Source organism: Melopsittacus undulatus, chromosome 7 (assembly GCF_012275295.1).
Source record: "Melopsittacus undulatus isolate bMelUnd1 chromosome 7, bMelUnd1.mat.Z, whole genome shotgun sequence".
Classification (NCBI taxonomy): domain Eukaryota; kingdom Metazoa; phylum Chordata; class Aves; order Psittaciformes; family Psittaculidae; genus Melopsittacus; species Melopsittacus undulatus.
In genome coordinates, this window is record NC_047533.1 from 6,061,838 (window position 1) to 6,074,820 (window position 12,983).

Here is a 12,983-nt window from a genome sequence, read left to right on the forward strand (position 1 = left end):
CCTCTGCTGCACTTCAGGTCCTGACAGTTAATGCAGTGAGGGGCAATGGGGAGGGGAATCAGCACAGTTTGGCAGTGTGGTACATGAAGTTCAGAACTGTGGATTGTGGCTAACCAGGACATTTCCTCTCACACCTGGCTCTTCCCAACAGCTCTCCCATGCATTTCAGTGCCAGAAAGGACACTGGAGAACATAAAGGTTTGGAGTATGTTGATAGATGGGAGATGCACTTTCCTACTCTTTCCCCTGTGTCTGTTATATGATGGTTTCAGTCTTTCTCAAGTGATTCTGGAGCAGTGTGTGTGTGTGCTGTTTAAGACTGCAGCTGCAAAGCTCCTTTAATACAGCCCCTGATGCTGGCAGAGAAGCAGCCACTGAGCTACATCATGATCCAGTCATCCAAAGAGAGCTGTAATCAAACCTGTCTCTGAATTCAATACCCCAAAGCCTGCAAGTGCTTTACAAACCAGCTCAAGCAGTACGTGATACACCATTTTCTTTTGGTTTCAAAGCGCTGCATCAAATCAGTTACTTTTGAAAGCCTCAAAGAAGCCAGGCAAGGAACAGTAGCTGAAATAGAAGAATTTTATGTAGACCATTCAGTGTTAAAAACCAGAGAATCAAACATCAGTTCAACTGAAAGAGCAGTTTCAAACAGAAGCTGTTTTGATTAAAGTTTCTTTGTTTTTAACATTTAGAAATTTAAATACATTTATCTAAAGATGGTTTAACCCCCATCTCTATGTTACTATACAATAGCTTAAAGCTACTTTTAAATGCTAGTTCTATGTTAATGTGAAATTCCAGAACTGCATTCTTACAGGAAAAAAAGTAAATCAGTTATTCAACTGGGTGCCACCTGCTTCCTCTCCCACCCCAAAATACGTGGTAAAAACTGGAGCTTTACAATGTCTTGGAATAACGTTCTTTTTTAAACAAGGAATTTGGAATAGTTTTCCAACAGTTCTCTAAGGAGGTATTTTTGTACAGTTTGGAGAGCGACTCCATATAAAGTTCTATTGCAACTGAGCATTCACAGTATGCCACAGTCCGTACATATTACTACATATACATATCAGGTTTGTAAACATTGGAAGAATACACAGAATATAGTACCACGAGCCTCTGGTACTGCTGAAAGGAAGATGAGGTAACATTCATAGAAGCTCAAAGTCCACAGAGGTCCTGACTGAGTAGGTAAAACAGCTGCCAATGCTTCTGTTTCAGAGTGTATGGTTAAGGCTTTCTGCTTCACGGTCTGCTAAGGCTGGATTCGTTCGCTCTCAGTATCCCAACCGCGTCTTTAACAGCGTGGTAGATGACATTCTTCACCTGGGAGGAAGAGAAGAGGCTTTGAGTTCTCAAAGGAACAGCATAGCCAGGGTCAGGTTGGAAGCTGTACGAGGACAGGCTGAGAAAGTTCGGGCTGTTCAGCCTGGGGAAGAGAAGGCTGCATGGAGACCTCAGAGCAGCCTTCCAGTATTGGAAGAGGGCCTACAGGGATGCTGGAGAGGGACTATTCATTAGGGACTGTAGTGATAGGACAAGGGGTGATGGGTTCAAACTGAAACAGGGGAAGTTCAGGTTAGATACAAGGCAGAAGCTCTTCCCTGTGAGGGTGCTGAGGCCCTGGCACAGGGTGCCCAGAGAAGCTGTGGCTGCCCCATCCCTGGCAGTGCTCAAGGCCAGGTTGGACACAGGGGCTTGGAGCAACCTGCTCTAGTGGAAGGGGTCCCTGCCCATGGCAGGGGTTGGAACTGGGTGAGCATTAAGGTCCCTTCCAACCCAAACCATGCTGTAACTCTGGGATCTACATGACCTTCAAGTAAATCACTTAACTCAGAGAAAAAAAGGTTCAGATTCTGACAGGATAGAGACCCCATGGCCTGAGCAAAGCATTGCCAGCTCAGCTAGAGCAGACATGGAAGAAAACACATCCAAGTAATCTCAGGCGAAGCTTCAGAAGCTTTCTCAGAACCACTAACAAAAACAATTCAAATCCCTATTGAAATTCCTCTTTGAGATCCAGTGCAGGAAGCTGACCTCAACGTGAAAGCAACCCGAGTTGCATGGACACAGCCCTTGTACTCTGCTGAGGGCTGGTTAGCGAGGTTAGGTGGGTGTTATAGGGTTAAGAAAGGGGTTAAGAGGGATGGGGTTCATCTTGAGCCCTGATAAGTTACCTGCAGTTTATCTTCGTGGTTCGTATGCGTATGTGACAGATACCTAAATTCCTGAGTGAGCCAGAAGCAGTGTTTGACATGCTCTGGGGATACAAAGTCTTCTGCAACTTTAATACAACTGTACAAATTATGAACCTAGAGAGAACAAACACAAGCATTAGTGCTATGCTCAGAGCTCTCTGCCCACAGGATCAGGCTGGGACAGTACCCCTGGGCCTTGCCTGGTGTGGAGCTCCTGCTGGAATGAAAACTACATCTCCTAGAAACTGTACAATAGCCCAGCCTTGAACTCCATACTCCTGATGAAGGCGTTTCCTTAGCGACCGGTCCAAGTACCAGCTCTGATCATGAATGGGGTCGTGATCAACAGGGTTTTCTTGACCTTGTTCCTCTGCAACCTGCAAAGTCACAACATGACAGGTATTAAAATACACCATCCTCAGGGTGTATCTGTGGTATTCCATACACACACACACCAGAGTGACTTGTACCATGTGTTCAGGTCTAAGAGGCACACGGTGAAAGGTTTGGGGTCTTAATCCTTAGTTTGTCAAGGGTTGGCCAGTTTTCAGCCCCTCTGGCTTCACAGACACATTGCAAATGTGGGTGTAGGAAATGGAAGTGAACCCAGTTTGCAGGAAGCAGCATCACAGTGGGAACCACTGTCATACAGGATCAGTACTCTCACACTATTAGAGCTTGTAGCTGGAAGAGGCTACTGAGTGAGTTCAGCAGGTGTCTGCCCAGAGACCAGCCCGAGTCAGTGCACATCCAGAGGATGTGAATAGGTTTTTGGGAGACAGGAGGCTGGGAGCACAACAGGCTCTTTAGGAAAGAAATCTGAGGGCTGCAGGGAGCAAATTTCTGCAGTGTTCCAGCATAAACCCTTGTTTGCTGCAATCACACCAGGAGTGTGGCCCAAAAACTCATCTGGGAGGAGACAAACACCTTGGTACTGCTGGAAGCCTCACGTTTGCAGGCAAGTGCTACAAGAAGTGAGACACCCATACCAGAACTCAAAATGCCAGTGCCTATCAAATTCAGTGTCATGTTTTAACAAGTATAAGATTTGTTCTTTGTTAATGCTGAACCAACCTACTGTAGCCTCCCTGAGCTTTCACACAAGACAGCAGCAGCTCAGGCTGACAAAGATGACTGTTGTTCAGACCATCCCATTTATCCTTTTAAACCATCAACGAATCAGCTCTTTCCACTTTCAAAGCACCAGAAGAGTTCCAGAACTGAGGCCACCAAGAACTCTGGACCATTTATGGTGAATTCAAATGCTGAAACAAGCCCTTTGGGATGTAGTATCACATCTCTCCTAAGTCTTTAACTCCATGGAAGCATCACTATGAACACCTCATGCTTTTCCCTTAAACCAAACCTCATAAAGGTATGGGGAAAAATAGGTAGGAAAAGGGAGAGAACAAGGGAGAACTTTAAGCACTACATACTGCTCTGCCATTTCCCAAGAGCATCTCCTGTGCATGCTTTTAAGGATGTAGTTTACAAAAAGTCCAATATACATTTTTAGGACATCACAGCTTACCTTTTTAAGGAATTCCCGGATCTTCTCCGTATCTTTGGCAGCATAAATGTGCCACAGAGCTCCAGGTTTCTCTCTGCTTTCAGTAAAGCGCTTAATGGTCAATTCATCAGAATCACCATCCTGTATGGTTTTAAGCACTTCTGTTGAGAGGAAACACGAGCAGTTACAGTAAAGGATTTTCCCCTCCAGCCACAAAAATAATCCCCATAAGCTTAAGAAAGACTTTACCTTCTTCTTGATCAGCCTGGCCTTTGGGGATACCCACATAAACCATAACGTTGGCTGCATCAGACACATCTAAATGGAGGTTTGTTGTGCCGTATTTTCTATCCTCTGGTGTTATTAAGCCTGGGAAAAAAGAGAACAAAAAAGGGTAGCAGCACATTAGCAAGACAATAAGAAACCTTAGACCCCTCTTAGCAGCATCAGCTGAAAAGGCCAGAGAGCTTTTTCTTTCTGTTCCAGGACAGCAATATGCTTTATAGCCAGGACCTTGCCCCATCCTGTGTCTTCCCAAGTGATCAGTTTACAGGCTGACAGTGATCCATGTCTATACCCTGCCTGTATGATATATAAAAGCTGCATTTAAGTCCTGACTAAAAGGGAGTTTCTTCCAATGCCTAAAGAGGCTGACAAGAAAGCTGGAGAGGGGCTTTATTCATGGGCCTGTAGGGACAGGCCAAGGGGAATGGCTTGAACCTGCCCGAGGGGAGACTGAGCTGAGCTCTTAGGCAGAAGCTCTTCCCTGGGAGGGTGCTGAGGCGCTGGCACAGGGTGCCCAGAGAAGCTGTGTCTGCCCCATCCCTGGCAGTGCTCAAGGCCAGGTTGGACACAGGGGCTTGGAGCAGCTGCTCCAGTGGAAGGGGTCCCTGCCTGTGGCAGGGGTTGGAACTGGATGAGCTTTAAGGTCCCTTTGAACACAAACCAGCCTGTGATTCTATGGTTCTCCAGCAGTCTAAAAAGCAGCCACTATAGCATTTACTCGTCATGACCTTTTACTGGTCATAGTCATGCTTAGTTTTAGATGCATTTTGAGTGAGAGCAGATGAACCAGCCATGGAAAGAACTGCTCAAGAGAGATTAAATGATACAGCCCCAAAAGGAGAACCAACAAAAGTGATACAGCAGAAGCAGCTATACAACAAATACATGTGGCTGTCTATAGAAAGAGAAGCTGTGTATACACATGCGGAGCAAGTCGATAGGGAAACTAGAAATATTATTGGCTTGAAACCGTCTAGACAAAAACCACATTGAACAAAACCATGTAACGCTCTGGATATCACTAATGCCTGTAAGTGAGCCAAAGTTAGGGTTTTAAATCAATGGGATCAATCAAATTGTCTGGAACAGCAAGGATTCATTTCATTTACAGTAAAATCTAATCTCAATGTGTAGTCAACATGACCTTCAGAGCGAAACACTCCTTACCGTAGGCATTGTACATCTTGGGGCCCAAATCTGGTCTTACAAAGTAGTTGGGCAGTCGAGAGGCAAGGTTGAGCTTGCCACCCCTCCTGGTGTATTCTGGCAAGGGAATATTTTTCATCAAATCATCAAACCTAAAGTAATACAATTCAATGTTAGGACCTGACAAAAAGTCATATCTAAGAGTAAACAAAAAGACTATAATAGACCCAAGAAATGGTATTCCTTTCCCCCAGAGGGTTATGGAACACCAGGAAAAGGAACCAAGCAAGCAAGACAGGATATATAGTAGATAAACAAATTTAGGTGCTCTGGGGTAATGTTATTTCCTTGTGCAATTACCTCAACTCGTATCAAATCGAGCAAGGCAGAATACTTAAGAGTTTGGCAAAATAGAAACTTCAACTGAACTTTACATTCCAAAGTGACTCGGGGTTTTAGGGAGCTTCCAAGTTTATCCAACCATGCACCAATTTAGGTACTTGCTTTACTTCAGAATCCAATGAACTACATGAGAACTGGTCATAAAACAAGTGGTGAGGCACAGGAACAGGCTGCCCAAAGAAGTGAATGCTCCTTCCCTGGCAGTGTTCAAGGCCGGGTTGGACAGAAACTTGGGTGACATGGTTTAGTGTGAGGTGTCCCTTCCCATGGCAGGGGGGTTGGAACAGGATACTCTTAAGGTTCTTTCCAACCCTATTCTATGGTTCTCTGAAAACTTGCTTAGCTCTGTCAGGCATCTCAAACAACATGGTCACACATGATCAGCTGCTTCCCAAAGTTGAAGCAGGTGTCAAGCACAGCAGGATTCCTGCATTCCGGTATTTTGGGGGGGGTACCACACATTATGAACAGTTTCTTTGTGAAGTCCTACCGGGAAGGCATCATATCTCTGAAGTCTTCTCCTGGAGGCCAGTCTTTAAGCTTCAGCACCATTGGTTCTCCTTCTTCAGTCCTCAGGCGACCTGTTGGCAAATGTTAACAGATCTGAGATTTTAACAGTTGTACAACTCAAAATGCAAAGAACTGAGACAAAAAAATCCTTATCTTCACTTAAAATCATATTCATCATTGCACAGCTGTTTCTGTAGATCTATTAAAACTAGTTGGTAGGAAGATCCCAAACTTCCTCAGAATGCTTCCCCAAAAGACTAAAGGCAGCCAAACATACCCTGGAAGGAAGTCCTGACAGTTTCTACCCTTTCCATATGGTGGGAATACACTGCAGACACACTGCCCAGTATGAGGAAAACCCCTGGAGCATCTTGTAAGCTATTTAAGAGCAATAATTTTGGGCTATTTGTTGAATATTTTGCCTATTGGAACAAAAATTCGCGCTACTTACTTGAGATATCTTCAAATCCATCCCAGAAGTCTCCTACAGTAGCTCCAGTGATGATTTCATTGGTCCTGCAGTTAACCAGATCCACTTCCTGTTGGCCAAATTCTTTCCTAAAGGATTCTGGTCTCCAGAGGTCTGCATTTAATTTGTGATGCACTCCTGACACCATTACAGGCTGTGAGGAAGAAGTATATAGAGTGAAGAACTATTCAGCCCCAAAAGGTCTAATTCCAACCAGAGTAATGTATAAAAATACACTGAATATTTGAACATGGGCACTTTGTGTATGCTCAGCCTGCCTTACCAGGAGCATGCTGTGCATTTGATCATTCTTTATCTCAAGCTATGAGGCAGCTTTTTATAGAGAGCTGTTAAGTTCAGCAGCATAAATCACTGAATCAGAGATTCCCAGGTTGGAAGGGACCTCAGGAATCATCTGGTCCAACTATGAAATGCAGGGTATCTCCAAAATTTAGGGGGAAAAAGTATTTAACAATCCTGTCATGAACCTAACAAGGAACTGCTCCATTCCATAGAATGGGTTGGGTTGGAAAGGACTTTAAGTTCGTCTAGCTCCAACCCCCTGCCATGTCAGGGACACCTCACACTAAACCATGGCACCCAAGGCTCTGTCCAACCTGGCCTTGAACACTGCCAGGGATGGAGCATTTACAGCCTCCCTGGACAATCCATTCCAGTGCCTCACCACCCTAATAGTAAAGAATTTCTTCCTTGTACCTAACCTGAACTTCCCTTGTTTCAGTTTAAACCCATCACCCCTTGTTCTATCACTAGGGCATGTTTGAAAAGTCAAAGTAATATAGTAGCAACAGTGAAGACAACCATGGCTCTTAGCAGAATAAGTACTAAAAGAAAACCCAAGACCCCACACTATTTAATCCTTAGAGGATTGAAACGATGCCTTCAAAAGGTGAAATATTTGTACTTATGGACCTCAAAAAGGTGAAAAAAAAATGATCTTTTCATTTGACTGCACATCTTAGAGAGAAACCAAGGTACAGAGACTTTCCACCTAGTCCCTCCCAGTCTGAATGGTGCTGTTCCTTGCTTTGTCCAGTAGGCAATGGGAAAAGCATTTTCCACTATCAGGAAATAGATGATTTAACCACACATTGTTAAAAGTGTGTTTAGGAACTGATACTGAATAGTGAAAACACACATCCTTTTATCCAAGGATTTAACAGTGCTCATGTCATACATCTCATGAAGGTTTAGTGTTGCTCGTGGTTGCAGGAAATTTATACCTGCATAAAGGGCAAGGAATACAAATTCCAAAAGCAGGAAAACTTCAATACCTGTCCCTGCTTCCAGCACTCCCTGAAGACATTCCAGTTACTTTCATTGTTGGGGTCTTGCAGACACAGCAAGCGGTTATCACATAACCAGTAGTGCGGCGTGTCAAAGCCCATGATCGTAGGCTTTATAGTGAGTCCTTGAGGTTTCTTAGGCAGGTCTGTAATGGTTCTATTTTGCACCAGGGAAGCAAAAATGTCATCAAGGATTTTGGGTGTACTCTTGAGTCCGTTGTCTGTCTGATTTAAAGAGAGACAAAAGAACACACAAAGAAGTTGGTGCACTTTAATGTTCCTTGTCCTGCACACTTTAAACATGGTATTTCCCACTGTAAGAACTTGCACTTGAGTTCACAATCATGCAAAGAAACAAAGATCTGCAGAACTCTGCTGTCTACAAACTCACCAGCATTAAATGTCAATGCCATTTCTGACACTTTGTCTACAGTGTTCTGGCATAAGTAGTTCTGCTCTGCTCTACATGTCAGCAACGCTGCAGAAAGCCATGGAATACAGCAGGGAACGGGGCTTTCTTCATTGTAAAGAACATCAAGGAACTCTCAAGGCCAATATTTTACCCCAGCATTTTGAAGTCATATCTAAGAGTAAACAAAGCTCAGGAATGTCCCAAGTGAGCCAGTCTGCAAATGGGATATGAGAGAGTTACCCACCACAGAAGCTTTTCCCCTTCATCGGCAAGTTCCGTGATGCTTCTTTGAGCCTAATGGCCATGTCAATGAATGCATGTGCCAGACACTAGCCTAAGGCAATTAACCTGCTCTAACATAGAATGGTTTGGGTTGGAAAGTACCTTAAGATCATCTAATTCCAACCTCCTCCCTGAGCGAGACTTGCTGATAGTACCACTAAGCTGCTACTCTGAAATGCATTAACTGGAGCACTGCAATATAGAGACTGAATAAGTCTCTATATGAAATGAAGGCAGGATTTTACCTGCTGTGACAAACATTCACACGTTAGAACAGTGGCCTAAGCCTGGTATTAACTCAAACCCATCAGTTTTTCATATACCTTTCCTCCAGAAGAGTTCAACAGGTTCCTCAAGAAGCCTGTGTTGTTGTTGCTCACAGGTGTCAGTATTGCACTGTTGAATGTCTGCAGGGCTGCAGCAGGCTTGGCTAAGCTAGGGAGTGTCTGGAGAGGTTTGTTCTCATTCTTTGGAATAGGTACAAGGAGTTTCTCTGAAATAAAGAGAAGAACATGTGAGAATGGAGGAAGGATTCTGAACCATGAGAAGAGCATGCTTTGGGTTTTGAAGACAAGATACTTCATGCATACATATATGTATGTACATATATATAAATCTCCTCTCAACACATGCAGATGAAATACTTTCACTCAACTTTCTTCAGTAGTGTAAAGCTTTTTTAAAATCACACATTCTAAAATACACACATTCTCACATTGAATTTAAGAATACTTGCATCCGTGGGCTATTAACCCAGTTTTCAAAGCAGAACAGGCTAATCCTGCCAGGTTTCACTCCCAGCTGCTGCCATGGACCAGTTTGGCAGCAAGGGCACTGAACACCCATCCCAGCAGGCAGACTGCATCATTCCCACTACAAGATACAGCTAGGTCTGGTCTCTATTCTTCTGACAAACACTCTCAAAGGGTTTACTCTTCACTGGTTCTGCACATACCTTTGTTTTCTTTATTCACATTTCCACTTGTTAGATTTGATAACCAGCTTAATGAAGGAGGAGTATTTACTGAAGCACTTTGTTTACTTCCAATTGCTGACTTTAGGGGGGGGTCGTGTGTAGTGACCTGTGGGCTCAGGACAAAGCTGTTATGTTGAAGGCTGGTCCTTTCTCCAGGTACCAAGTTCTGAAAGAATAAAGTGAGAACTTGATTAGGCACACACAAACTCTGCTCTGAAAGAGGAAACAGTAACATGTCCAAACTAATTATTTAAAGCCAAAATTGAAACGGTTTGGCCCTTCAAAATCTATCTGGTTTCCACAAGAGGTCAGCATTGCATCTCGGTAGCAGCCAGAGATGATGATCCAGCAGGATTTGGGATGTCCTGACTTTTTAAGAGCAGGCAACAGAGTCCATCACCCCTCAAGACAAGCACAGAAAGCAGTTTCCCAGATGCATCTTCTGGGTTGCTTTGGGAACTAAATGCAGTGCTCTCTAAATTCTGACAGCTGATGTTCAGACCAGGGCTAAGCTGGTGTCCAGTCTGGTAGACTAAAACAGATCTTTAGTGCTCCTAAAGGTGGGGGGGAAAAGTCCATTCACCTGCCTAAAATACACCTGCATATGATCACAGCACCAGCCTGGCCAGCACAACCGAGCACAGGACTGTTGCACATCTACCCAGCTGATTTATCTGCTCTTTACCAGACTAACCAGAACTGCTGCTCTGACCTGGGATTCCTGCATAACCAGCTGAATTTCTTCTCTCTGCTCAAATACTTTCCAGTCAAGAAGTTATTCTGCACCTGTGCCTGCCTATTGCTGCCTTCATTATTTCATCTCAATGCCTGCTGATGTTTGGGAAGGATTCCAAACATAATACAATGCTTCACACTTTAAGCTGATCCTCACACAAGCAGTGCAGGACCTAATTGTACACAGAGAGGTACAGATAAATTTCAATGCTGCTGTTTGCCCAGGGTCACAGAGGAAACAGAAGACTGAAGCCAGGTCAGTCATAAGCTAACTTCTGGAACCTGTAACCATCTTCCTCACAACATTTTTCACCTCTCCCATTGATTACCAGCACCAAACTCAAGCTCAGCCTGCTTCTTACACATTTAGTTTCCAAATAAGCTTATGAATAAGCATACAACAAAATCAGTTACTAAATTCAGTTGTTTCCTTGCAAGATGCTGCAAAACTAAGCCCTTAATTTGTGCTCTGCTTTCAAAAGCAACACACATTACATCCATTTATAGACAAGCACATGGTGGGGGACTGGAGTTGTTAGAATCTTTTATATAATGAACAGCAAACTTCCTACCAGGATTCACAGAGAAACAAGTGCTTCTCCATGCTGCTCTAGCCCTTAGTTTTATTCCTGTTCAGTTAATCTATGGGTTCCAATGCTCTTCCACTCTACTTATTCTTCTAGATACTGCATGTATTACATCTCCAGGAACCATGGGGTAGTCCCCACTTCACAACCATTTCCATTAGTCTGTTCTTAAGACTTTTAAGGACTCTCTCAATCTAATCCTGTTTTTGTCCTAGGAAATTCTCACTGAGCATATTTCAGGGATAGGTCACTTCCTGAGGCATGAGAAAATGAGATTTTCCCCAAAAAAAGAACTGAAAGATGAACACTGAACACAAGGTGTGAAGAAAACCCTACATGATGGGTTAGCAGTAATGGTCAGCACTGGCACCCTTATAAAGTCAGTTACCATGGGTAGTAGCTGAGGCAAACCTGTACTACAGACATAGCATGAGACAGTAGCAATACCTGTTTTGAATCCTCCTTTAGAGTTGGCTTTGATAGTGCTTTGAACTGCTTATTTGCACAAGGACAATTAGCCTTTATTCCCCATTTTGTTCTTATGGAGTGAACAATATCACCTACATCATAGAGAGCTGAAGGAAAAGAGTCATTAGTGAGCTCATGTGGAATTAGAGCATCCAGCATTCAACAAGCCTTTATAAGAAATGGTGTCTCTATGCAGGTAACCAATAGTACATGAAAAGAGTTCATCAGTAAATGAGAAGTTGTGATACTTCTTTATAAAGGTCAAACATAATAAAGCAGTACTAAGTACACAAAGGCTAATGCAGCCTTTGGACAATAAATACTAAGCTTTTACTAATTTCATTACTAAAAGCTCCCCTCACTCAGTACAATCTCAACAACATACACAGGACAGCAAGAGCCTACAGCTTCCTTTCAGCCCAACCTAATATTTAAGATACCTTTTCCGGGAATTATTTGTGTAGGCATCAGATTCTCTGGTTCATGTACCTGCCCTTTCACACATTTAAACCAGGAGAAAGTATCTGAGTCATCATCTGGAAGACAAAACCAATACATTGTTTTATTAGCGCAGCTTTCACCTTTCTCTAAAAGGTTACATGTTTTACTGCTATTGACACACCAAACCATAGATCTACGTGTTCTTTTAGTTGGGCAGGTTTATTGTCTTGTTGCTGAGGGTTATTATGACTTCCAAGTTCAAATTACAGGTTTGAAGGCTTGAATTCCTTTGTTTGAAGTAGCAATATGCATCCTCACCTTTACGCAAGCTTTTCTTCTTCATCCTGTAGCAATCCACACACACACCAAAGCCACACTTGGAGCAGACCCAGTGAAGGTTGAAGATTGTGGTGTCGCACACATCGCACATCTCCCGGACTCCACGAACCGCACGCTTCCAGGCGACCTGTCCTGAGGGAATTCCCAAAGCGTTAGTTTCATAGAATGGTTTGGGATGGAAAGGACCTTAAGATCATCAGTTCCAACCCCCTGCCATGGGCAGGGATGCCTCACACTAGACTGTGTCGCCCAAGGCTTGAAACTAAAGCCATATAGTTTAACCAAAACTAAATACATGCACCTTAAATATAGCTCCATTGAAACACTTCAGGGTTGCTTTCTCCTGTGCAGCACCAACTGCATCTCTTACTCCCAGCATGTATTTGCCCAAGGGAACATGCACACTGCTGACATCCACCCAACTGGAAGTTCCACAGCTATCTTAGAAAGAAGTTATTAGCAAGCTAAGCTTAATGTCAAGCTTGCTACACACAGCTTGTCCTTGTTTTCTACTCTACAGTATAATAGCCAAGTAGTTCGCTTCCTTTCAGCAGGTCTTTTATGTGTTTACAGGTGTGTATCATTCACAACAGTGAGTAGCTTCTCCAAAGAACTCACTATTGTTGTTCAGGTTTCTTATCACCATCACACTCCACCTCTCCTCATCCCAAACCACTTTTTCAGTTCACTCAAAACATCCCAAACATTGACAGTATCATACAAGCCCTTTCAGGGCTGCATGATGTACAGATTATTTCAGCCTGCTCTTAAGTTTCATTATGACACCAGTTAGAAAACTAGACTAGATAAAAGCACACATCTGTCTGCTCCTCCTACCACCTTCCAACACTTGTAACTGCTCTGAAACTCCCCTGCCCACAACATTTCTTCATTTTAAAAGCAAGTTATG

General features: G+C 43.5%; 1 protein-coding gene across 2 annotated transcripts in view; it reads right to left on the reverse strand.

The window, feature by feature from the left end:
- Window positions 1-571: 571 nt before the first annotated feature.
- KDM3A (lysine demethylase 3A) overlaps window positions 572-12,983 on the reverse strand; it is a 34,561-nt gene continuing 22,149 nt past the window's right edge. For both annotated transcript variants that reach the window (XM_034064635.1, XM_034064634.1), the window contains exons 13-26: window positions 12,053-12,205; window positions 11,734-11,829; window positions 11,273-11,400; window positions 9,483-9,669; window positions 8,851-9,020; window positions 7,822-8,058; window positions 6,509-6,680; window positions 6,038-6,128; window positions 5,167-5,297; window positions 3,964-4,083; window positions 3,736-3,875; window positions 2,405-2,581; window positions 2,184-2,318; window positions 572-1,332 (exon numbers count right to left, since the gene is read on the reverse strand). In XM_034064635.1, coding sequence (XP_033920526.1) covers window positions 1,252-1,332; window positions 2,184-2,318; window positions 2,405-2,581; window positions 3,736-3,875; window positions 3,964-4,083; window positions 5,167-5,297; window positions 6,038-6,128; window positions 6,509-6,680; window positions 7,822-8,058; window positions 8,851-9,020; window positions 9,483-9,669; window positions 11,273-11,400; window positions 11,734-11,829; window positions 12,053-12,205 — 2,018 coding nt within the window. In that variant the 3' untranslated portion in view covers window positions 572-1,251. The remainder of the gene's footprint in view (window positions 1,333-2,183; window positions 2,319-2,404; window positions 2,582-3,735; window positions 3,876-3,963; window positions 4,084-5,166; window positions 5,298-6,037; window positions 6,129-6,508; window positions 6,681-7,821; window positions 8,059-8,850; window positions 9,021-9,482; window positions 9,670-11,272; window positions 11,401-11,733; window positions 11,830-12,052; window positions 12,206-12,983) is intronic.